Source organism: Muntiacus reevesi, chromosome 16 (genome assembly GCF_963930625.1).
Source record: "Muntiacus reevesi chromosome 16, mMunRee1.1, whole genome shotgun sequence".
NCBI lineage: Eukaryota > Metazoa > Chordata > Mammalia > Artiodactyla > Cervidae > Muntiacus > Muntiacus reevesi.
The window spans coordinates 19,348,288-19,371,668 of record NC_089264.1 but is presented as its reverse complement, the minus strand read 5'-3'; the positions used below and the strand labels follow the sequence as shown (position 1 = coordinate 19,371,668).

General features: G+C 36.2%; 1 protein-coding gene across 2 annotated transcripts in view; it reads left to right on the top strand.

Annotated features, from left to right (window-relative positions):
* TET2 (tet methylcytosine dioxygenase 2) overlaps window positions 1-23,056 on the top strand; it is a 130,211-nt gene extending 107,155 nt beyond the window's left edge. Inside the window, exons 7-11 of one of the 2 annotated variants that reach the window (XM_065907024.1) lie at window positions 457-607; window positions 2,481-2,570; window positions 13,012-13,149; window positions 15,894-16,248; window positions 18,220-23,056. In XM_065907024.1, the coding sequence (XP_065763096.1) occupies window positions 457-607; window positions 2,481-2,570; window positions 13,012-13,149; window positions 15,894-16,248; window positions 18,220-19,721 (2,236 nt within the window). In that variant the 3' untranslated portion in view covers window positions 19,722-23,056. Of the gene's footprint in view, window positions 1-456; window positions 608-2,480; window positions 2,571-13,011; window positions 13,150-15,893; window positions 16,249-18,219 lie in introns of those variants that run through there. The other variant, XR_010659390.1, reaches the window with a different exon arrangement.
* The last annotated feature ends 325 nt before the right edge of the window (window positions 23,057-23,381 follow it).

The window sequence follows — 23,381 nt, the reverse complement described above, 5'->3', positions numbered from 1 at the left end:
TGGCGGCCTCCAGTCCATGGAATTGCAGAGTCGGACATGCCTGAGTGTATGGACACAGGCACACATACAGTGTAAAAACAGGCCAGACTAATCTCCTGTGATAGACGTTCCTGTTAGGAGGACAGTGCCTGAAAGGATGGGGTTTTGAAGGTGCAAGTGTATGTTTTGTTTCTTAGTTTAAGTGCCACGTGGGTATGTTCCATTTGTGAGTGATTGCAAACTATAAAATCATGTGTACTTTTCTCTGGTTTATACTACAATAAAATGTTTGTTTAAACAGTCTTTTTGAGTCAATTGAAATAGTTCTTTTCTCATTTGATTGTGGCACAGCTTAATATAAAGTTAGACTTTTAAAATTAATTTGCACCCATTTTGGAATGTAGGTACCCAGAATATGAGATTGATGGCCCAGACCGTGCTACGCATAGTCATGAACTTGGTTCTTTGATTTCTCAGGAGAACCTGTGCCTGTCAGGGGCTGGACCCAGAGACCTGTGGTGCCTCGTTTTCTTTTGGTTGTTCATGGAGCATGTACTACAATGGATGTAAGTTTGCCAGAAGCAAGATCCCAAGAAAATTTAAGCTGCTTGGGGATGATCCAAAAGAGGTTTGTTTACTTCCTGACATATAATCTGTTTATTTCCATGGAGAATTGATGAACACAGATGAAATGAATAATATGATATACTCTGTTAAACTCTCATTATCGGAGAGAATTTCATCTCAAAGATTGATCAATAAAATTTTGGCTAAACTGTAGACACACAAAATAACATTTTATAAAATTATGTGTGATAACAACCATGTGATGCCAAAGTAATAGGGTTTGAGCAACACAAACTCTTTATGCTTATGGCTTTTTATTCTTTGTCTTTTATGTTAATTCCAGAGTTCTACACAGCTGTCATATCCATATGAAAATTATTAATACTTCACTGTTAAAACTTTCATCTTTTAAACCTGAATTATAGAAGCCATGTTTGTGACTGCCACATTCATAAAAGACCATTTCTATTCACATTTTCAGCCCATGAGATTTGATGGTTTAATGTTACTATAATAAGTGCATTCAAGTAACTGAAACATATTTAGATTTTAATATAAAAATGTAGTTGAAATGAATGAACTCTGATTTCTCATTGATGTCACTGGGTTTGTCCTTTCTCTAGACTATCAATTTCTCAAAATATAACTTGTAAACTGGTATCAAATTTAACAACTTTTGGGTAGCTTGTGTTCTAGGGTATGTTAATTGACTAATTGGAAAACCTCAGTATGTTTAGCATTTAAATATGATCAAATTTTTAGTGAATCTGTACACAGTATAGTTTTCTTTTAAATTTTAGATGCAATTGAAATAGATATGTATACTATTGATGTAATAATTTTTACACGTCCCTCTAATTGAAAAATTTGTTATCTCTATTATTTGTAATTATAATAGTAAGTGGAAATTTAATAAAGTGCAAAAGCTCTTCAAGTCACGATATAGTTTTTTTTCATAGAATCATAATATTTTAATAAGCTGTTATTAATGTGCTAGAGTCCTCTTTTCATAAAGAAAAACACCCAACTATTTAATAAACCTAATGAATAGCAAATTTGCATGCTGCCTTCCACTTTAATTTTTCACACTGGAGAGCTTTTTCACCACTACTTCATAAATATTTATTCCTGTGTTTCATGTGAACCAAATCCAGGGGATGGCTAGTAACATCCTCTGTCTGTTAGATAGGAGGGCTTCAGTCAGAAATCTCCTCACCTTCTGAAATACAAATGTTTTTCAGCCAGCTGGTTAAATCTCCCACGGTTTTTAGAGAAATATCAATGTGAAATGAGAACCTCTAAGTATGAATGGAACAATGGACTCTTATCACCTAGCATTTAAAAAAGCATATTCTTTGGTGGGGGGGTGGATGTAACTGAACATTTTTCCTCTTTTAAACTTTACAAAATTTTTCACATATACCACATTATAGTTCTTAGAGTTTTATTCATATTTGCATCACCTAGCTATTTTTAGTTCTATGGAGATATCATTTCAAATTTTGAAATGCTATTTTCATAAACATTTAAAAATATAAAGATTGGAAATAGGTTAAACCAAACAAATCCTTTGAACACCTCATCTTCCTTGGCCACTAACTGGAGAGGAGTAAAGAATGTGACCTTTTAAAATGGTATGGCTTCATTCTCCTAATCTACTACTTGTATAGACATATATTGATAAAATGGATGCAAAGTAGAAAATTGATTAATCTTATTAAAATAAAGTGATAGACATTTAACAACACAAAAATAGGTTATAAATGGTCTATGCTTTTCACTTAGAAATAGTGTGTTAAGATGGCAGTTATTTAATAAGAGATGCTATATATAGTGATTTGGATCTAAGATGTAGGGGAAAAAATCTAATCACCTTTCATATATGGATAGAATGGATTTGGAATTTAATATGCAGAATTATTCATTTTATACAGGAAGAGAAACTGGAGTCTCATTTACAAAACCTGTCCACTCTTATGGCACCAACGTACAAGAAACTTGCACCCGATGCATATAATAACCAGGTAAGTTTAAACAATTATTAACACTTATTGAGACACTTTACTTACTCATTATTGATGACCTGTCTTTCCAGAAATATTTTTAAAGCAATGCTTTTCATTTATGTAACTTTTTCTCTTCCTAGTTGTTGAAGCCACTGTAGTGTTCTGTTTTTGATATATGAAAATTATATCATCCAAAAGAGCATATTTCTGGTCTTTTAATCTGTAAAGATAAAAGTTTTTAAGGCTCACAAGCTGTTTTACTTACTAATCTTGTTCTCATATGGATAATTTTATCTCTATAGACAGGCTTTAGTGGTTAATTAAATTATATAGTTCCAACCACCTGTTAACTGTTTTCATAGCAAGTCTATACATATAAAGCTATGGGTGTACCACTTTGTAAGTGTATATACATGTGATGAGATATGTTAGATTTTGCTAGATTCCCCCTATTTTCTAAGTGTGTGCCAGGTTCTGCCTGTATGGAAAGCTTGGCGATTTGTTAGAGATGCTCCTGAAGGAGGCAAAAGACCATGAAGTCTACACAGTTTCAATAAACTCCTTCTTTAGAGGAGAAATGTAAAATGCTAACTATAGAATAAAATGATAACAGCTGAGACAGAGGTATGCACACATTTCTGAAGGAAAAAAAGCTTCTCCCTGAGTAGAGGAAAGCTGTAAGGTCATAAATGGCCTTGGAGGCCATACAAAGATCTTTGAACTTTAAAATCCTGTAGACAAGAGAAGAGACCTATCACTGGGGTATTCCAAGTGTATATTGGGGTGTGTTCTAAGTGTATATTGGGGGCAGTGAGGGTGAAGTGGTTTAACTCTGTAAGGTTGAAAGTGAAAGTATTAGTTGCTCAGTTGTGTCCGACTCTTTGCAACCCCATTGACTGTAACCCACCAGGCTCCTCTGTCCATGGGATTTCCCAGGCAAGAATACTGGAGTGGGTTGCCATGCCCTCCTCCAGGGGATCTTCCTGACCCAGGGATTGAACCAGGTCTCCCACATTGCCGGCAGATTTTTTATTATCTGAGCCACCAGGGAAGTGGTGAGAGTGCAGTGTTTTAACTCTATAAGGCTACTCAAGCCAAATAAATGAAATACAGCTTAGTGGAAGAATAGAGAAGTAAACTGTTGCAGTCATTGGGCAAGACATGTTAAGGTCCTAATTTAACAAAATAACAGCAGTGATAAAATGAAATAAATAAATTTGAGGATCCACCCTTGGAGGTGGATCAAATTCTCTTTTGCTCATCTTCAAATCCAATTGGTCACTATCAGTTCCACCTCAAATATTTCATAAATTTCTGGCTTAGGTGGCTATTAATTAGTATTAGGAATCAGTGAAGAAAATTAAGTTTGGAGGAGATAAGGAGAAGACTATAAATGTCATTTTGGACATACTAGATTTGACATATTTCTAGGATAATTAGAAAAACAATATGAAAAAAAAAATCCAAGTTAGGATAATTCCCAAGTGGGAATTATCAAAATGCAGGAAATAGTTAGTAGTAAATGCAATTTTTCAGAATGGAGATTATAAAGATGAGAAGTGGCTAATGATTTTGACATTTAACAGTTTAGGGGTGAGTGGAGGAAGAGAAACCATTGAAGAAAGGGCGGGGGGGGGGGGCAGGAACAATGGAATAGGAGAGGTTAAAGATTTAAGAGGAAGAGGAAGACTGATAGATGGAGGAAAGCTGGAAGTGATGAGAAGGTATTCAGAGTATGCAGCAGCAGGGATATGAGGAAGTGTGAAGGGCAACATTTTTGCAACCATCGTTATTTGCCTTACTTAACAATGTTAAAGGCTCTAAGGGGACTAGATTGGTCTACACAGCAGAGACAGGGGACCCAATTCTAATTAACAATGTAGTTATGCTTTAACACGTGGACTTCAACATTTTCCTCAAACCCCAATTCACTTTTTATTTTTAAAGTAGCAAAGAGGGCAACTTTAGTGATTGTCTCTTTATAAGTTGTTTTATGTCACACCTAGATTTTTAGAGATATATATGTGACTATGAAGATTATTTTAAATGCGGTTAATAACAGTGGGATTAATATTGTTATTTTACAACCTTACCTGTTTTAATCAGTGTCACTGATTAAATCATAATGAATGGTTTGATAATCATAGAGCTGTTGTAAAAACAGCTCTGGGTAAGCAACACAATAAATCAAGCTATAAAAAGAAAATGAATTGAGTCTATACTGCTAGATTTCAAGTTTGGCCATTTTCTGTTGAATGAATTTTTTATAGGGCTTATTAATCAAGTGGATTTAACTGAGGAATGGGACAAAACAACAAGCATTGATGTTCACCTTACTCCTTTGATTCTTACTCTAAACTGTATCATACAAACTCGATTATCTAAAAGCATCTATATTTTCTATTTGTGTTTGGAGTATTTTATGCATTTCCTAAACCTGGAATATCTAAAATACAAAGGAGCCTCAGATTTTTAAGTTTTAACAACATGATTATGATTATATATAATTCCTTAAATGTGTTTTAATATTTGTATATGAGCAAATGTGTAAATGTACTATGGGCTTCCTTGGTAGCTCCATGGTAGAGAATCTGCTTGCCAATGCAGGAGATCCAGATTTGATCCCTGGGTCAGGAAGATCCCCTGGAGAATTGGCAACCCACTCCAGTATTCTTGCTTGGGAAATCCCATGGTCAAGGGAGCCTAACCAGTTGGCATAAAGTTTTGGTTAAGCACGATCAATAATGGCTAGAGATCCACTGTATAATTGTACCTATAATCAACAAATTTACATTTAAACATTTTCTAAAATTGTAGCTCTCATGTTGTGTTCCTACCACCATAAAATAGATACATACATTTATACATTAAAAAATAGATGTAATGTCTATATAAACTAAATCAACTAATGGCTAAGAATGAATAAGGTGTTTTTTTAAATTTCATGGGAGGTACTATTGCAAATATTTATCCATATGTCTTAACATGCTTTAGAGATCTGAAAAACAACCATGTGATCATTTCCTACAGAATATGTAAAACATAAAAGTTATGGATGCTGCCAAAGTCTGTTATTTGGTCTTTGCCTCCTTTTCCCCAGCTGAATATAATACCTTTATTTCTCACATATGCATGTTTTTCCTTGCTTTAGTCCTTGATTTCATAAAATCTTATTGCTAAAGTTAAGCTTCCTTGGGTCTTCACAGCATTTCTTCTGTCAGCTCCATGATATTAGAATATATTTTCTTAATTTAAATACATCTTCATATCTGCCAGTAGATTTGTATTTCTCTGTCTTTTCTATGATTATCTTACCACTAAAGTTTAGGCCTGAATTAGCAGGCTTAAATCTTAAAATCACGTGCTTTCAACATGTGTGGAGATGACATTTTAGACCAAGAGAACTTTCTATGACAGTGGAAATATTTCCTGTTTACACTGTTTAGAATGATAGTTACATGTGGTTACCGAATACTTGATATGTGGATAGTGCAATTGATTTAATGAAATTTTCATTTTAATTAATTTAAATTGCCACATGTGGCTGCTAGCTACCAAATTGAACAGCACAGCTTTACACCATCAGAAAGTCATCCACTTAGAACTGTCTTCCAGATAGATTAATTTCCAGTAATTCATTCACAGACTCCTGCATGGTGTTTCTTATAAGATGACATAAGTCTAAAAACCAACTAGATTTTGTTTCATTTTTATTCAAGGAACAGAATAAAGCAAACTAGACCACAGCATGGACTAAATAGTCACAAACCACTGGTTTGTGAAATATAGTGGTCGTTTACCTTTAACCAGTCTCTCAAAAATGCTGTATAAACCTAATAGTAAATAATATTCAAGCCATCACAAACTTTATTATGTTATGACTTCAGCTTCTAGCCATGGTAGATTAACAGAAACTGATTTACTTTCACACATTTAAAAAAAAAGAAAAAATACACAAAACAGTAGTTTTTAGATATAAGACAATAAGAAACTCAAGATACTATCACTAGAGAGAAGGGAATTTAAAAAGGTAAACTTACAATTACCCTAACTTGCTTCCTAAAGAGCACATTAGGCTTCAGGCAGGAAGGAGGGACCTACACAGACCCCACGGTTTTCTCTGTGTTAGAATAAGAAGTTCAGAATTTGGTAGAAGTGCTGGAATTCACAATTCAGAGTCCCAAAGAGGAGAATGTTTCATTGAAGAGCTCCAGAAATCTATAGAGTCTTCAGCTGTGTACTAAATGTTGCACGCATGTGAAGAGATTACCAGGGAAAGAATGGAAAGAATCATCAAAAGAAACAGGCAAAACAATCCTTTGATTTTATGCAGGACTTGGAATAGTTATTATTAATACCATCCAGAAGGAAAAGACACCCTAACAGGACAGATACTAAATACAGTATTTAGAATTTTCTGGCCTTGGTAACAGAAGTAGATTAGGCTGTTCTGGTCCCATCTAATAATATTTAAAAGCAAGACTTGAAAGGATCAAACTGATTCGAACAAACTTAATGGGGGTGGGGGGTGGTCTTCCCAGATGGCACAGTGGCAAAGAAACCGTCTGCCAGCATAGGAGATACAAGAGATGTGGGTTTGATCCCTTGGTCAGGGAGATCCCCTGGAGGAAGGCATGGCAACCCACTCCAGTATTCTTGCCTGGGAAATTCCATGGACAAAGGAGCCTGGCGGGCTATAGTCCATGGGGTCACAAAGAGTCAGACACGACTGAGTACACACACACAACAGCATCTCAGAACAAAAAAAAAAAAATTTAAGATAGAATTAATAGTGTCTAGTAACTCATCAAAAATTATCAGGTATACAAAGAAATTAGAAAACATGACCCATAAATGGCGGGGGGGGGGGGGGGGGGAGAGGGTTGCTTGGGTAGGGAACAATCAACAGAAATAGTTCCAGAAATGACATATGATAGGAATATATTGACAAGAGCATTAAAATCACTAATATTTCATTTGCTCAAGACAATAGAGGAAAGTATGAGCATGACTTTAGAAACAGCTAAGAAGACATCAGACCCATACTGAACTTCTAGAGATGAAAAACATATATAATATCTGAATAAAAAATACAGTAGATGGAATTAACAGCAGATTAGTGAGCTTGAACATGTGGTGATAGAAATGTCCCAATGTGAAAGAGGACAAGCAAAACTGAAAAATAAAATGAATTGATCAAATGCCTATGGCAAAGTGTTATTACCCTAATATAGTGTAATTAGAATCCCAGAAGGAAGACAGACAATATTTTAAAATATAATGGCCAATTACTCTTCAAGTTTGTTCAAAACAATAAACCCACTGATCCCAGAAGAAGCTCAGCAAGCCACAAATACAGGTTGTGTGTGTGTGTGGGGGGGGGGGGGGGGAGATTAATAAAGAAGGCTACATAAAGTCACATTAAAATCAATAACATGAAGAGCAGATGAGGAGGGGAAGAAAAGACATTATTTATAGAGAAAAAATTATAAGAGGCATAGAAAAATGCAAGAGAAAAAGATAGGAGAAACCTCTTTAAAGTACTGGGGTAAAAAAAAAACAAAACTATTAACCTTGAAATCAGTAAAGCCTCTAAAAGCCGAAGGCAAAATAAAAATTTATTTTCAGATCTACCAAAGCTGAAATAATTTTCCACCAGCAAACTAACACTTCAAAAATGTTAAAGGAAGCCCTCTGATAGAAAAATACTAGATAGAAATCTGGATTGACAAAAAGGAATGAAGACATCATAAATAGTAGATATTCAAGAAAAAACACTTTTTCCCCTTATTTAAAAATATTTTCTTTAAAAATTTTTTTTTCTTTAAAAGATAATTTGCTATTTTAAAATATATTTAAAATGTAATTTAAGGCTTGTAATGTAAAAGTGCAGAAGCTGCAAAATTGGAAGTATATGGTTGTAAGATTCTTATATATGGAATAGTATAATACTACATGGATAAACTATTACACTGCACTATAAACCTTAAAATAAGCAGCCACTAAAAAAAGTGTATAGTCCCCCAGTAAAGAGATGAGAATAGAATCCCAAAGCATTTTTAAAAATATGGAACCAAAGATAAAACAAATAGCATATGGTATATTTAATCCCAGCAATATAAAAAAGCCACATCAAAAGTAAATTTTTTAACCACTCCCAACTTAAAAGGTAGAGCTTATGATATTGAATAATCACACTGATGCAAAACAATTATTTAAAAAGGCAAGAACCAAGAAATATTGTACTAATGTCAGTCAAAAGCTGGAGTGATATTAATAGCAAGGTAGATTTCATGGCATAGAATATTATAAAGATCATTTTATAATGATAAAAAGGTCAGGTTAGCAAGAGAACATAATCCTAACTATGCATATAATAGTTTCAAATTATATTAAACAAAAACTGATAGAACTAAAAAATCTCCAACTGCAATTAATTCTCAGTATATATCTTTCTCAATGACTGTTAGAACAAGTGGACAGAAAATTAATAAGGGAACAGAAGACTTGAACAACACTTTTAACCAAATTGATGTTATTGACATGTATAAAACTCCCCACACAATGACAGAGTTAACATTAATTTCAGGTGTACAAGGATGATTTACCAAGATAATTGTTTGGTGACCTGGAATATTAACTACCAGTAAATTTAAAAGTCACAAAGTATGTTCTCTGACCCTACAAAGTAAAAATCACAAATCTCAACAAAGAAACTATTTCAAACTGAATGAAAATGAAGATGTGACATTGAAATTTCTGGGATGCAACTATGAAGCCTTGCTTAAAGAAAGATTTATAGCATCAAACAGTTATATCAGAAAAGTATAAAGCCTCAAACCAGTGATCTTCTACCCTATGAAACTTGGAGAAAAGGAGCACTTTTAGCCTTATAAGAAACAGAAGGAAAGAAAAACAGAAGTTAAGAACCAAAATCAATAAAATAGAATGCAGAAAAAACAAAAAATATCAGTGAAGCCAAAAGCTATTTCTTTGAGTCAGTTTAATCAAGAAAAAAATAGAAGGTACAAATTGTCAATATCAAGAATTAGAGATGAGAAATCACTGTAGATCCTACAAATTAATAATAGAAAACATTATTAAAACTTTATGAAAATAAAATCAATGATTTAGATGAAATGAACAAAGTCCTTAAAAGGCACAAATTACTAAAACTTACTAAAGAAAAAATAAATAGGACATGGAAGAAACCTAGATGTCCATTGACAGATGAATGGATAAAGAAGTTGTGGTACATATATTACTCAGCCATAAAAATGAACACATTTGAGTCAGTTCTAGTGAGGTGGATGAACCTCAAGCCTATTCCACAGAGTGAAGTAAGTCATATACATTACCATATGTAAAATAGATAGCTAATGGAAAGTTGCTGGATAACACAAGGAGCTCAGTGCAGTGCTCTGTGACGATGTAGAGGGCTGGCATGGGTGCAGGGTGAGGGGGAGGGTGGGGACATATGTATGTTTATGACTGATTCACACTGTTGTATGGCAGAAGCCAACACAATATCGTAAAGCAATTACCCTCCAATTAAAAATAAATTTTAAGAAAGAAAATAAATACCACAAATACTTCTGTGTCTATTAAAGAAATTGAATTTGTAATTAAAAACTCTCTCAAAAAGAAAACTCCAAACCCAAATGATTTCCCTTCCAAATTTCACCCATTATTTAAGAAAGAGATAACAATGGAAATTCTTCTAGAAAGTAGCAAAGGAGTGAGACTGGAAATATCCTGATACTAAAATCAGACAAGGACATTAAAGAAAAAATAAAGTCCAGTGATCTTCATGAATATTAATATGAAAGTTCTTAACAAAATTTCATGCAAATGCATCCAATAATGGTGTAAAAGGGATAATTCATCATGATCAAATGGAGTTTATTTCAGGAACAGTTAGTTCATTTAACAGTCAGTCAAAGATCAATTGATGTGATTCACTATATTAACCAACATATTGGGTGGGAAATATCTCAACAGAGAAAAAGCATTTGACAAGATTTAACATCCATAGAAGGAAAATTTCTCAGCCTAATAAAGGTCATAGATGAAAAACCTAAAGCTAACATGAGTAATGGTGAAAGACTGAAAACTTTACCCTAACAACTTAGTGGTTTTATGACATGGCAGTAAGTTAAAGAAGCATTTCACTCCTTAACTTGTTCAAGGTAGAACTGTAATTTGCTTTACTCTATTTTGTGACATGAAGCTTTTTAATGTTATTTTGTGGTAAAAAGTGAGTGTTTGCTCAGTTCTGTCTGACTCTCTGCGACCCCATGGACCTTAGCCCACCAGGCTCCTCTATGTATGGAATTCTCCAGGTAAGAATACTGGAGTGCGTTGCCATTTCCTATTCCAGGGCATCTTCCTGACCCAGAGATGGAACCTAGGTTGATCTGCATTGTTCAAATCTGCATTGCAGGCAGAATCTTTACCATCTGAGCCACCCATCCATTTTGTGATGGGATCATGCCTGTTATCTAAGGTAGACCTTTGACATCTGTGAAAACTCAATAAATGGAAAGCTAAAATTAAAAAACAAAAAAACATATTACTCAGTATAAGAAAAGGATGTCCATTCTTACCACTTCTAGTTAACATCTTTAACTTCTCAGCTAGGTTTTACTGTTTGTTGAGAGTGTTCTCTGTGCCATGTCTATAAACAGAAGTTTAATATACATTTGTCATACAGTAATAAAAATACATACATAATTCTTTATAAGTGGATGTTTGCTTAATAAAATTCAAGATAGGTTTTCAATTTTCATCTTGGCACCTAGCTTTTTGTGGCATCATAATTTTTTAAATTGAGGTATAGTTGATTTACCATATAAGTTTCACATGTACAATACAGATATTCAAAACTATTAAAGATTATACTTCATTTATAATTATTGTAAATTTTTAGCTATGTTCCTTGTGCTGTATAATATATCCTTGTAGCTTATGCTATTTAACATCTAACTGGAAATTTTAGACAGTGCAGAGGGCAAGGATACAGATTCAATATGAAGAAATAAAACTGTCCTTGTTTGCAGGCAACATGTGTTATATGGAAAATTCCAAAGAATCTACCAAAAACACCTCCTAGAACTAATAGTTTACAACAGTTGCAAAATATAAAAAGCAATTATATTTCTATATACTAGCAATAAATAATTAAAAATTGAGATGAAAACCAGTAGCATCAAAAATGAAATTCACAGATACCTATTTGACAAAACTGTACAAGACCTATGCACTGAAAACTACAAAACACTGCTGAGAGAAATTATAGAAGACCCAAATAACTGGAAAGATATGCAGTATTCATGGATCACAAGACTAAATATTATTTAAATGTCAGTTTTCCCAAATTAATCAATGGATTCAGTACATGACCTACCAATATCTTACCAGGTGTTCTGAAGGAATTGACAAGGTGACTCTAAAATATAGAGAGAAGTGTAAAGAACCCATAGTAGTCAAACATTTTTTTAAAGACCAAAATTTGAATATTTATACTCCATGATTTCAAGATTTACTACAAGTCTACATTTACTACAAATCAAGACAGTTAGTTATTGACCTAACACACACACACACACACACACACACACCCCAGTGCAGTATTAAAAACAAAAGATCAGAATAGTCTGGAAATAGATTCAACATGTATGATCAAGTGATTTTCAACAAAGACAATTCAATGGGATAAGTATAAACTTTTTCTACCCACTGGTGTTTGAACACTTGAATATCCATATGGAAAAAAAAATTCTTTGACTCTTATTCTCACACTCTATATAAAAATTAACTCAAAATGAATCCATTTGTATAAAATTCTAGAAAATGCAAACTAATCTTTAGTGACAAAGCCAATCAGTAGCTTGTGCTTGAGAAAAAAGTCATCTGGCTCAGCTGGTAAAGAATCTGCCTGCAATGTGGGAGATCCCCGTTCAGTCCCTAGGTTGGACAATCCCCTGGAGAAGGGAAAGGCTACCCACTCCAGCATTCTGGCCTAGACAATTCCACAGACTGTATACTCCATGGGATCGCAGAGTCGGAAACAACTGAGCGACTTTCACTTACTTACTTGAGAACAAAGTAGGAGGCATGAAAGTAAAGAGGCATGAGGAAACTTTGGGGAATGATGGTTATGTACATTATTTTGTTTGTGGCAATGGTTTCATATATATATAGTGTACTGTTTGATATACATATTAAACAGTACACTAAACAGCATATATTTAAAGTATGTCAATGATATCTCAATAACACTGTAAAACATTTGCCCCGTTTTGCCTCATTCCATTGTGTTTTGGGATATAAAATATAATACAAAGGAATTTTTTGACCTGCTCATTATACCCGTCTTATACTTTTTTTGTCAAATGTGTACCTAAGAATTTCAAATGCCTAAGTACTTCCCACTCATGGACACACTTCTGTTTTTCAGATTGAGTACGAACACAGAGCACCAGAGTGCCGTCTGGGTCTGAAGGAAGGCCGTCCATTCTCAGGGGTCACCGCGTGTTTGGACTTCTGCGCTCATGCCCACAGAGATTTGCAAAACATGCAGAATGGCAGCACACTGGTAGGTGGGGCTGAGGGGAGGTCAGCAGCATGTGCTATTGAAGAGCAGAGGATGGAAGTTAGCAGCATTTAATTAGCGTGATCTGCTTCCTGCAGATGTCATTGTAGAGGCCAGTGTTTTCATGAATGATTGCTGTTGCAAGTGACCTTATTTGGCATAACTAGTACTCGTATAACAGGCTGGCATATCACATCAGTGGAAAACTGTTGAGAAGTACATGAAAATCATGAAAATTCCTGGTACTAATCTAAACTGGTGACTAACCATGGCTAGCTATAATTGAACGTCAAAAAACACCTTTCAGTATTTAGTATCAAATATCTGGTAAGTTATAATCAGTTCAGCAAAAAGTCATACACAAGCCAAGATACCAGTCTAACTTACATAGAGAAGATATATGAAAAATGAGTCGCCATTGTCACAGTAACTACTACAGAAGGTTCAAAGTCCAAAACAACCTATTGTAGCTACATATTACAGTCAGTGAAATGAACTGGCCTTAACTGGAAACTTTGCTAAGGGGAGAAAATGGACCCATCTTAGGAGGGAGCAGTGTGTTCTATACCAACAAAACCCAGGGTGTGGCCGTGCACCTAGAGGGATGACCCAGGATGGAGATAAAGAATGAAAAAGCTCAAGTACAGAAATTATAAATTAATCAACCCAATGAGTCATCGGTTCGTGAGGTTCTGATGGCAAGTATACTGGAGTGGTTTGCCATTCCCTCCTCCAGAATGCCAGAGAATTGATGCCTTCAAACTATGGGGCTGGAGAAGACTCTTGAAAGTCCCTTGGACAGCAAGGAGAGCAAACCAGTCTTAAATCAACCCTGAATACTCGTTGGAAAGACTGATGCTGAAGCTGAAGCTCCAGTATTTCGGTCATCTGATGCGAACAGCTGACTCATTGGAAAAGTCCCTGATGCTGGGAAAGATTGAGGGCAGAAGGAGAAGAGGGCGTCAGAAGATGAGATGGCTGGGTGGCATTACCACTGCAATGGACTTGAACTTGGGCAAACTTCGGGAGATGCAGAGGGACAGCGACACCTGGTGTGCTGCAGTCCATGGGGTCGCAAAGAATCGGACATGACTGAGCGACTGAACAACGAGTCATCAACATAAAAATAAGTGTAATTGAGGAAGATGAGACCTAACATGGAAAATATAAGGCAGGCCCATAGTTCTATTACAGAGGAGAGAATAATTCAGAGAGGTAGTAGGCAGTAGAAATAATTTGAGGAAGCTGGTGTGAAATCTTTGTTGAAAAGCAGAGAAGGTATTGATTAATACCTATGATTTAGAGCAGGGCTTGGACACTTTTTCTGTTAAAAAGCTTTGCAGGCCACATAGGATGTCTGTAATATTCTTTGGGTTCCGCCCAATAAAAAGTTCTTTAAAAATGAAAAAAAAAAAGAAAAAAGAAGATTCTGAATTCACTGGCCATACAAAAAACAGACTGCGAAGCGGATTAGCCGCTAACCCAAGCTTGCTGACTTCTGATCCGGGAGAGCAAACACGAGGCTTATCATCTACAATATCTTACATCATCACTAATCAGGTATTGAACATCTGCTCATTTGGAGGCGCTGCTAGATTCTGGAGAGTAGGGGAAATAAATGATAGATGGAGCTATAGTTGGTCCTGAAGATAACCAGATTCCTCTTCAGCAAGGAGCTGGAGAGTAGGCAGAGGAAGAAAAAGTATTTAAGTGGAAGGGCATTTACCTCTGATAGATTGCGATTTCTGTGAGGTTCGATGGAAGGCTGCACAAGAGAAGTAGAAGTGAGTAGGGATAAATTGTGGGAAAGGTGACAGATGCTCAGAGACAAGGATTTGGGATGACTTCTGTGTACCATTTTAATACCATCACATGTTAAACTTATTTACAAACATAAATCTAACCATCACATTCCTTTCAATCGTGACTTTCAATGATTTTTGTTACCTTGGGTTTTAAATAACTGTGGTCACATTTTCTCTGTTAATTAAAAACACTGAATACTCAAAGCTAGTATTTCAAAACCAACCAACAGTCTTTCAAAGCCAATGTGATTATGGCCAACCAAAGGAAAAAAGTACCAGCAAGTTATCAAAGCAGTAGAAGTAGCTTTTTTCCTTTTTAGAAAAGAAATGAGAAAGAAGAGAAACAATAAGCTAGATTTCACAGAGTATAGAGGAGAGAAAAGATAGGTTAAACAGCATTATGTTACATATGAATCAAATCTTCAGTTTTACATTATTTAGATTTCACTTTGGCGCAAATTTCCTAAACACAGTTAAGGAGAGTTAGGTGTGAAGAAAGATGTGAAATTTCTTTGTGCACAAAAGTATGAAATGAGGCAAAGGTGATATTACCAGAAACAGAGGAAGTCGTTTTGGTGGGGGAACCGTAGTTTCTTTTTGAAGAGGCTTTGCCTCTAGCACATCTATTTTGTAAGTGTGAAAAGTGGAAGATTGCTACACTTTTGGCACAATACAGTTTCTTCCCTTAGAAATGTCTGTGAGGAACAGGGTCACTAACAATTCCTGATAGACTCAAAAAAAAAAAATCAACATGAACTTATTTATCTTTATGTACCATTTTGATGCAGTCTTCATTAATAACAGACAAACATGGTTTTATGGTAACAAACCAGTCTGGCCCAGTAGGCCAGCATCATGAATCTAAATACTGAGGAGACACTCACACTCACCAATTTTCATTTGGACTGAAACTGAAGCTGTGGTCTCTTACTTCCCCGCCAGGTATGCACCCTCACTAGAGAAGACAATCGAGAAATTGGAGGAAAACCTGAGGATGAGCAGCTCCACGTTCTGCCTCTCTACAAAGTCTCTGATGTTGATGAATTTGGCAGTGTAGAAGCTCAGGAGGAGAAAAAGCGAAACGGTGCCATTCAGGTACTGAGTTCTTTTCGGCGGAAGGTCAGGATGTTAGCGGAGCCGGTCAAGACAGGCCGACAGAAGAAACTAGAAGCCAAGAAAGCTGCAGCTGAAAAGCTTTCCTCTTTGGAGAACAGCACAAATAAGAGTGAAAAAGAAAAGCCAGCCTCATCTCGTCCGAAACAGACTGAAAATGCAAGCCAGGCTAAACAGCTAGCAGGTAAATCCAGTGTGAAGCACTGTGGATACATGTGTTAGATGACACTTATTTTAAAAGTGAACATTGTTGATTTTGGAAGCTTAAGTTCAGCCATGGTCTTCGTTCTATACCAGAATTTTCTCTAAGGTAGCAAGGCCCAGGCTTTGTTCTTGGAGATGTAATGAGATATTGCACCATTAGCCCCAGTTTGAGGAAGAAATTTGGATTTTATTCTCTAATAAATGGCAGAGTTTTATGGGAAGTGACGTGGTGAAATTAGTTATTAGCAATGACTGGCAAGCCAAACTGGAGGTAGAGTAACTAATAGTTTGGAGACCAATGCAGTGAACTGAGAGGGAGATAATAAGAGCTTGAATTTTGGTGTAGTGAAGATGATAGAAGCAAATTCTTCCAAAATGATTATCAATACATCAGTGACAAACCATTAGAATGCAGGAGAAAAAATAGTTAAGGATGACTCTAAAGTTATTAACCCAGATAATAGTACTATTTATTGAAATATGGAAGGGGAAGGGCAGGAGAATGAGATACCTTTCCTTAGCCAGGTTGAGTCTGAGGTATGCAACCGGGCTGCACATATAGTTCTTATAAAACTTTTACCCATCAAAGTAGATCACATCTGTAGTTATAGCAATAGAGCATTATTATCAATGCTAAGTGAATATTCTCTTTCTAAAGGTTCTTGCTTTATGACTATAGTTAATACTCTAAAAAATAAAATCATACAACATGTTGTCCATATCCAAATTTAAGAGGTGGTATTGGCCTATCCATAACAAAAGAAAAATATATATCTTTTGCATTAATATCCTGCTTTGCTTGGAACCACCCATCTCTGCTTCACTAAGGTGAATCTCCCTATTGATTGATTTGTCTCTGAATCTCAGAGATAAAACTAAGTAATTTAGAATCATATGTCAAAGATGTTTAATAAACATTTGTTCATATGTTGATTTACACTAAGTAAATCCTATCCACTCCCTGATATTTCCTTTAAGTTAGCTATATAGTATAATCAGTAAGAACTCTGCTCTAGTTCCTTCTAACTGGCCTCTGCAGTAATCATTTCAGTTCTCAGAACTGCCATTGCAGCTCCATTTATCTGTTCTGATCTCATATCACTTTTTTTTTTTTTAAGTGAAACAGAAGTATGACTTTTACCAGTTTCACATACAAAGCTGAAAGTTTCTTTAAAGTTCTATCTACAACTGTGTGAATTTCCTTCCTGGAAAGCATGCTAATGAGATGAGAGTTTGCCAATTGTATAAGGTGTTTTGGGTATTTAAATGAATGACATTTTTTTTTCTCATAGCATTGCTAAATCTTCCATAACAAATTTTCTTGCTCCTTCACCCATTGAACATTGTTTGCCAGGCAATGGAGAAATAAAAGTGAAATGAGACATGATCCTTTCCCTTAAGGAACTGCTTTACAGTGAGGTGAAGAAAGAACTAACAATGGATAATTCCAGCATCCATTATATATAATTCCAGCATCCAGTATATCATGACTGTTGCTTTATCTGACTGATGTTTGCAGTGACCATGACCAAGAATTAGAAAAGCACTAGAAGCGGGGTTTAGAGGAGGCTTCCTTGAGGAAGGGATGACTGTGTCGAGGAGGGGCAGGGGGGTGGGAGGACGGGGCAGGGTACTTCCAGGAGACAGCGTGGCGTGATCAAAAGCGCAGAAGCTCCAGAGGAAGCACATGGTGCTCTTGGATGTTTTACTACATTTCCCACCGTTCACCCAGTTGTACTGTTAATGGATTCTGCCATTGTATTTCTAACGCTTTAGACACAGAAAATTATGCACGACGGTGATCAGAGAGCTCTGATGTTACTCTCGTCCTTGTTTGACGGGTCTTGCATAATTCTAGCCTGGTTCTCACATGCATGTAAACATCCTCGCTGGCTTTCATAAAATGATAATCAAGCATATCTGCCCCTGCTCTCTCTTATCCTGTCCACAGAACTTCTGCGACTTTCAGGACCAGTCATGCAGCCGTCCCAGCAGCCCCAGTCCCAACCCCAACCCCAACTACAGAAACAACTCCCACAGTCGCAGAAGCAGCCGCCACAGCTGCAGCGACCCCAGCAGCAGCCTCCGCAGCAGCAGCCACATCACCCCTTAACTAGTAACTCTCAGTCAGAGTCGGCCAGCTCTTACTCTTCGTCTGGATCCACCAATCTGTACATGAGACGGCCCAATGCAATGAGCCCTTATCCTGGCTCTTCGCACACTTCAGATATTTATGGAGGTGCCAACCCTGTGAACCTCTATTCCACCTCATCCCAAGCTGCAGGTTCCTATTTGAATTCTTCAAATCCCATGAGCCCCTACCCTGGGCTTTTGAATCAGAATAACCAGTATCCATCATATCAATGCAATGGAAACATATCAATGGACAACTGCTCCCAATATCTGGGCTCTTATTCTCCCCAGTCTCAGCCCATGGATCTCTACAGGTATCCAAACCAAGACCCTCTCTCTAAGCTAAATCTGCCACCCATCCACACGCTTTACCAGCCGAGGTTCGGAAACAGCCAGAGTTTTACTTCTAAATACTTAGGTTACGGAAACCAAAATATGCAAGGAGATGCCTTCAGCAGTTGTACTATCAGACCAAATGTACACCACGTAGGGACATTTCCTCCTTATGCCGCGCATGAGATGGATGGCCACTTCATGGGAGCCAGCTCTCGATTACCACCCAATCTGAGCGGTTCAAACATAGACTATAAAAACGGTGAGCATCACCCAGCTTCTCATTTAATCCATAACTACAGTGCAGCTCCGAGCATGTTCAGCAGCTCCCTTCATGCTCTGCATCTCCAAAACAAGGAGAACGACATGCTCTCCCACACAGCGAATGGCTTAACTAAGGTGCTTCCGGGTCTTAACCAAGAGAGAAGTCCTTCTGTCCAGGAAGGCTTGCAGAAGGTACACGAGGCTGGCAGTCAGGAAAAGCAGCCTTCGGCCTCCGAGGACCACGATGAGGTCTGGTCTGACAGCGAGCAGAGCTTCCTGGATCCTGACATCGGGGGAGTGGCTGTGGCTCCAACTCATGGGTCGATCCTCATCGAGTGTGCAAAGCGCGAGCTGCACGCCACAACCCCTTTAAAGAATCCCAACAGGAATCACCCCACCAGGATCTCGCTTGTCTTTTACCAGCACAAGAGCATGAATGAGCCAAAGCATGGCTTGGCGCTCTGGGAAGCCAAAATGGCCGAGAAAGCCCGTGAGAAAGAGGAAGAATGTGAAAAGTACGGCCCGGACTATGTGCCCCAGAAAACCCACGGCAAAAAAGTGAAACGGGAGTCCACTGAGCCGCATGAACCTTCCGAACCCACTTACCTGCGCTTCATCAAGTCCCTTGCTGAAAGGACCATGTCCGTGACCACAGACTCCACAGTAACTACATCTCCATATGCCTTCACTAGGGTCACGGGGCCTTACAACAGATACATATGATGTCGCCCCTTGAGTTGGTTACCTCATTTGAAAAGACCACAACCAACTTGTCCGTTAGTGTAGTTCTCATGACGTGGGCAGTGGTGCAAGGACACAGTAATCCTGACAAATGTGGTGGGAGGAACCTCGGCTCACCAGCAAAACAAGAGGTCGTCTTACCATAGCACTTAATTTCCACTGACTCCCAAGTGGTCACAGATGGAATCTAGGCAAAAGACCAAAGCATTCTATGCAAAAAGAAGGTGGAGAAGGAAGTGTTCCACAATTTACATTTTTAAACACTGGTTCTATTACTGGACGAGATGATATGTAAATGTGATTCCCCCCCCCTTACGACTCTACACATCTGTGACCACTTTTAATAATACCAAGTTTGCATAGTCATGGAACACAAATCAAGTACTGTAGTGTTATAGGGGCAGGAATCTTAAAATACCATCTGGTGCTGAATATACAATGTACTGAAATACTGGAATTATGGCTTTTAAACATGCAGTTTTTACTGTAATCTTAATATTAACTTTTATTTATCGAAATAGCTACAGGAAGCATGAATAGACAGCAAAACACTGAATTTGTTTGGATGTTCTAAGAAATGGTGCTAAGAAAATGGTGTCTTTCACAGTTGAAAATTTAATGCCTTTATATCATCAAGATGCTATCAGTGTACTCCAACGCCCTTGAATAATGGGGGTACCTTTTCATTCAAGTTTTTAATCATAATTACCTATTCTTACACAAGCTTAGTTTTTAAAATGTGGACATTTTAAAGGCCTCTGGATTTTGCTCATCCAGTGAAGTCCTTGTAGGACAATAAACGTATATATGTACATATATATATACACATATGTATATGTGCACAGACATGTATATCTATAAATATTTTAAATGGTGTTTTAGAAGCACTTTGTCTACCTAAGCTTTGACAACTTGAACAATGCTAAGGTACTGAGATGTTTAAAAAAAAAAAGAAAAAAACATTTACTTTCATTTTAGAATGAAAAGTTGATTTTTTTAAGGAAAGCTTTTAAAATATTTTTGCTTTTAGCCATGCATCTGCTGATGAGCAATGTATCCATTTTTATTACAGCCAGTTAAATCCAAAATGGGGCTTACTGGATTCAAGGGAATACATTAGTCCACAAAACACATGTTTTCTGGTGCTCATCTCACATGCTATACTGTAAAACAGTTTTATACAAAATTGTATGACAAGTTCATTGCTCAAATATGTAGAGTTTTAAGAATTTTCTATTAACTCCAGGTAATAAATAAAAGCATGCTACAGACTCAACAAAGCTAGTTCACTTAAGCCAATGCTATTTTATGGATCTGTATGGTTCCCTTTGGTGAACCAAATGGCATTCTGCCTTTGTGTTGATAATTGTACATTTTAATGTTGTCATTTCTTAGCTTAAGTGTCCTCTTTACCAGAAAGATTGAGCAGACTGATGCCTGCGTAAGATGAATAAACAGGGTTAGTTACATGTGAATCTATTAATTAAAAAAAATTTTAAAAACAGGCAGCTGGTTTGCTGTGGTGGTTTTAAATCATTAATTTGTATAAAGAAATGAAAGAGATGTATAGTAAGTAAATTAAATTGTAAACAAACTTTTTTAACGCAATGCTTTAGTATTTTAGTACTGTAAAAAGAAATTAAATATATACATATATATATAAATATATATATATATATATATATATAGATTTGAAACAGAATTCACATCATGATGGTGCTACTCAACCTGCTACAAATATATCATAATGTGAGCTAAGAATTCATTAAAGGTTTGAGTGATGTTCCTACTTGTCATATACCTCAACACTAGTTTGGCAATAGGATATTGAACTGAGAGTGAAAGCTTATAGCATTGTGTACCATCATTTTTTTCCAAGGCTTTTATTTTTTTTTTTTAGTTAAAAAAAAAAACATACCTTTTTCCAATACTTGATTTCTTAGCAAGTATAACTTGAACTTCAACCTTTTTGTTCTAAAAATTCAGGGATATTTCAGCTCATGTTCTCCTTATGCCAACATGTCACCTGTGTTCATGTAAAATTGTTGTAGGTTAATAAATATATTCTTTTTCAGGGATTTAACCCTTTTATTTTGAATCCCTCCTATTTTACTTGTATATGTCCTGATGTAATTAAAACTAATCTTGTAAATCTGTTGGCTGTTTTTATTGTAAAGAAAAGCATTTTAAGAGTTTGGAAAATCCTTTTGACTGTTTCAAGCAGAAAAAAATTACATGAAAATAGAATGCACTGAGTTGATAAAGGGAAAATTGTAAGTCAGGAGTTTGGCAAGTGGCTGTTGGCTAGAGTCTTTAACTCTCTAAATAAAAGATGTTTTGATCCTGTAATCAATACAGGTACAGATCCACAGGACTTTTCTACATAAGAAAAACACTTAGGGGGATGGCGTGCAATCAACTGTACAATTATGTCTTAGTCTGTGTACATTTTTGCTTACTAACATTTCAAATAAATTCTTAATCAATGGAGGCCTTTGTGTTTTATTGGTCAAATCTTCATGGATTTTTTTTTTTTTTTTTTTTGGTCAAAACATGAAATTTAAAAAACTTTTTTTCTCTAGTTTTTGGCTGTGACCAGTTTACAAGCATTTCAAGAACATTTGCTTTATATATGTCAAACTGCATGATTTGAATGTTTTGCATATGCCATGTATCTAACCCCAAATATTTGGTTACTACATGCACATTTGCTGGTTTTGAGTCATCCATCCCTAGATGAGTGAATATTTGGTTTCTGTACCAATCCACTGTCATTTGTCAAACTGCTGGCCAACAGAGCAGGAAGTATAGTTTGGGGAGTTGAAGAGAGGCTAGGTAGGAAGGAGAAGAAATTAAGTGGCATATTGTAAATATCAGATCTATAATTGTAAATATCAAACCTGCCTCAGAATGAATGGAAAGCAGATCTCCAATTTGCTTATTTAGGAATATCAGGTTGACTATATAGCCATACTTGAAAATGCTTCTGAGTGGTGTCAACTTTACTTGAATGAATTTTTCATCCTGATTGACGCACAGTGGTGTACAGTTCACTTCTAAAGCTAGTGGTTAACTTGTGTAGGAAACTTCTGCAGTCTGACACTAAGATAATGAGTTCTGTGTGCATTTTTCTACGCTTTTTTTAAAAACTTATTTTCATGAGATGTTTGGTTTGTCTATAAAAATCTGAGGATGGTTATAAATACTGTAAGTATTGTAATGTTATGAATGCAGGTTATTTGAAAGCGTTTATTATTATATCATTCCTGATAACGCTATGTGAGTGTTTTTAATAAAATTTATATTTATTTAATGCACTCTAAGTATTGTCTTGTTGTTGAAGTTTCTGTTCACTTCCTGAATTACTGCTACCTCAGTGGGGCAGAAGGTAAAGAAAAACAGTAGCTTTTAAAGATACTTTTTAGATGGTTATTCTTAATAGTAAACTATATCTAAGGTAGCATCCAAATAATGAAGGCCAAAATATTTCTATGACTGAATAGCTACTCAGCTGACTTTTTTTTCAAGCTTACTCTTTAATCTACGCACTTTCCACGTGTAGCCAGTGTCAGGAATGGAGTAACAGCTCCTCTGAGGACCTCAGCTGACCATCCCTCCTGGTGTACAGTCTCTGCACCATCG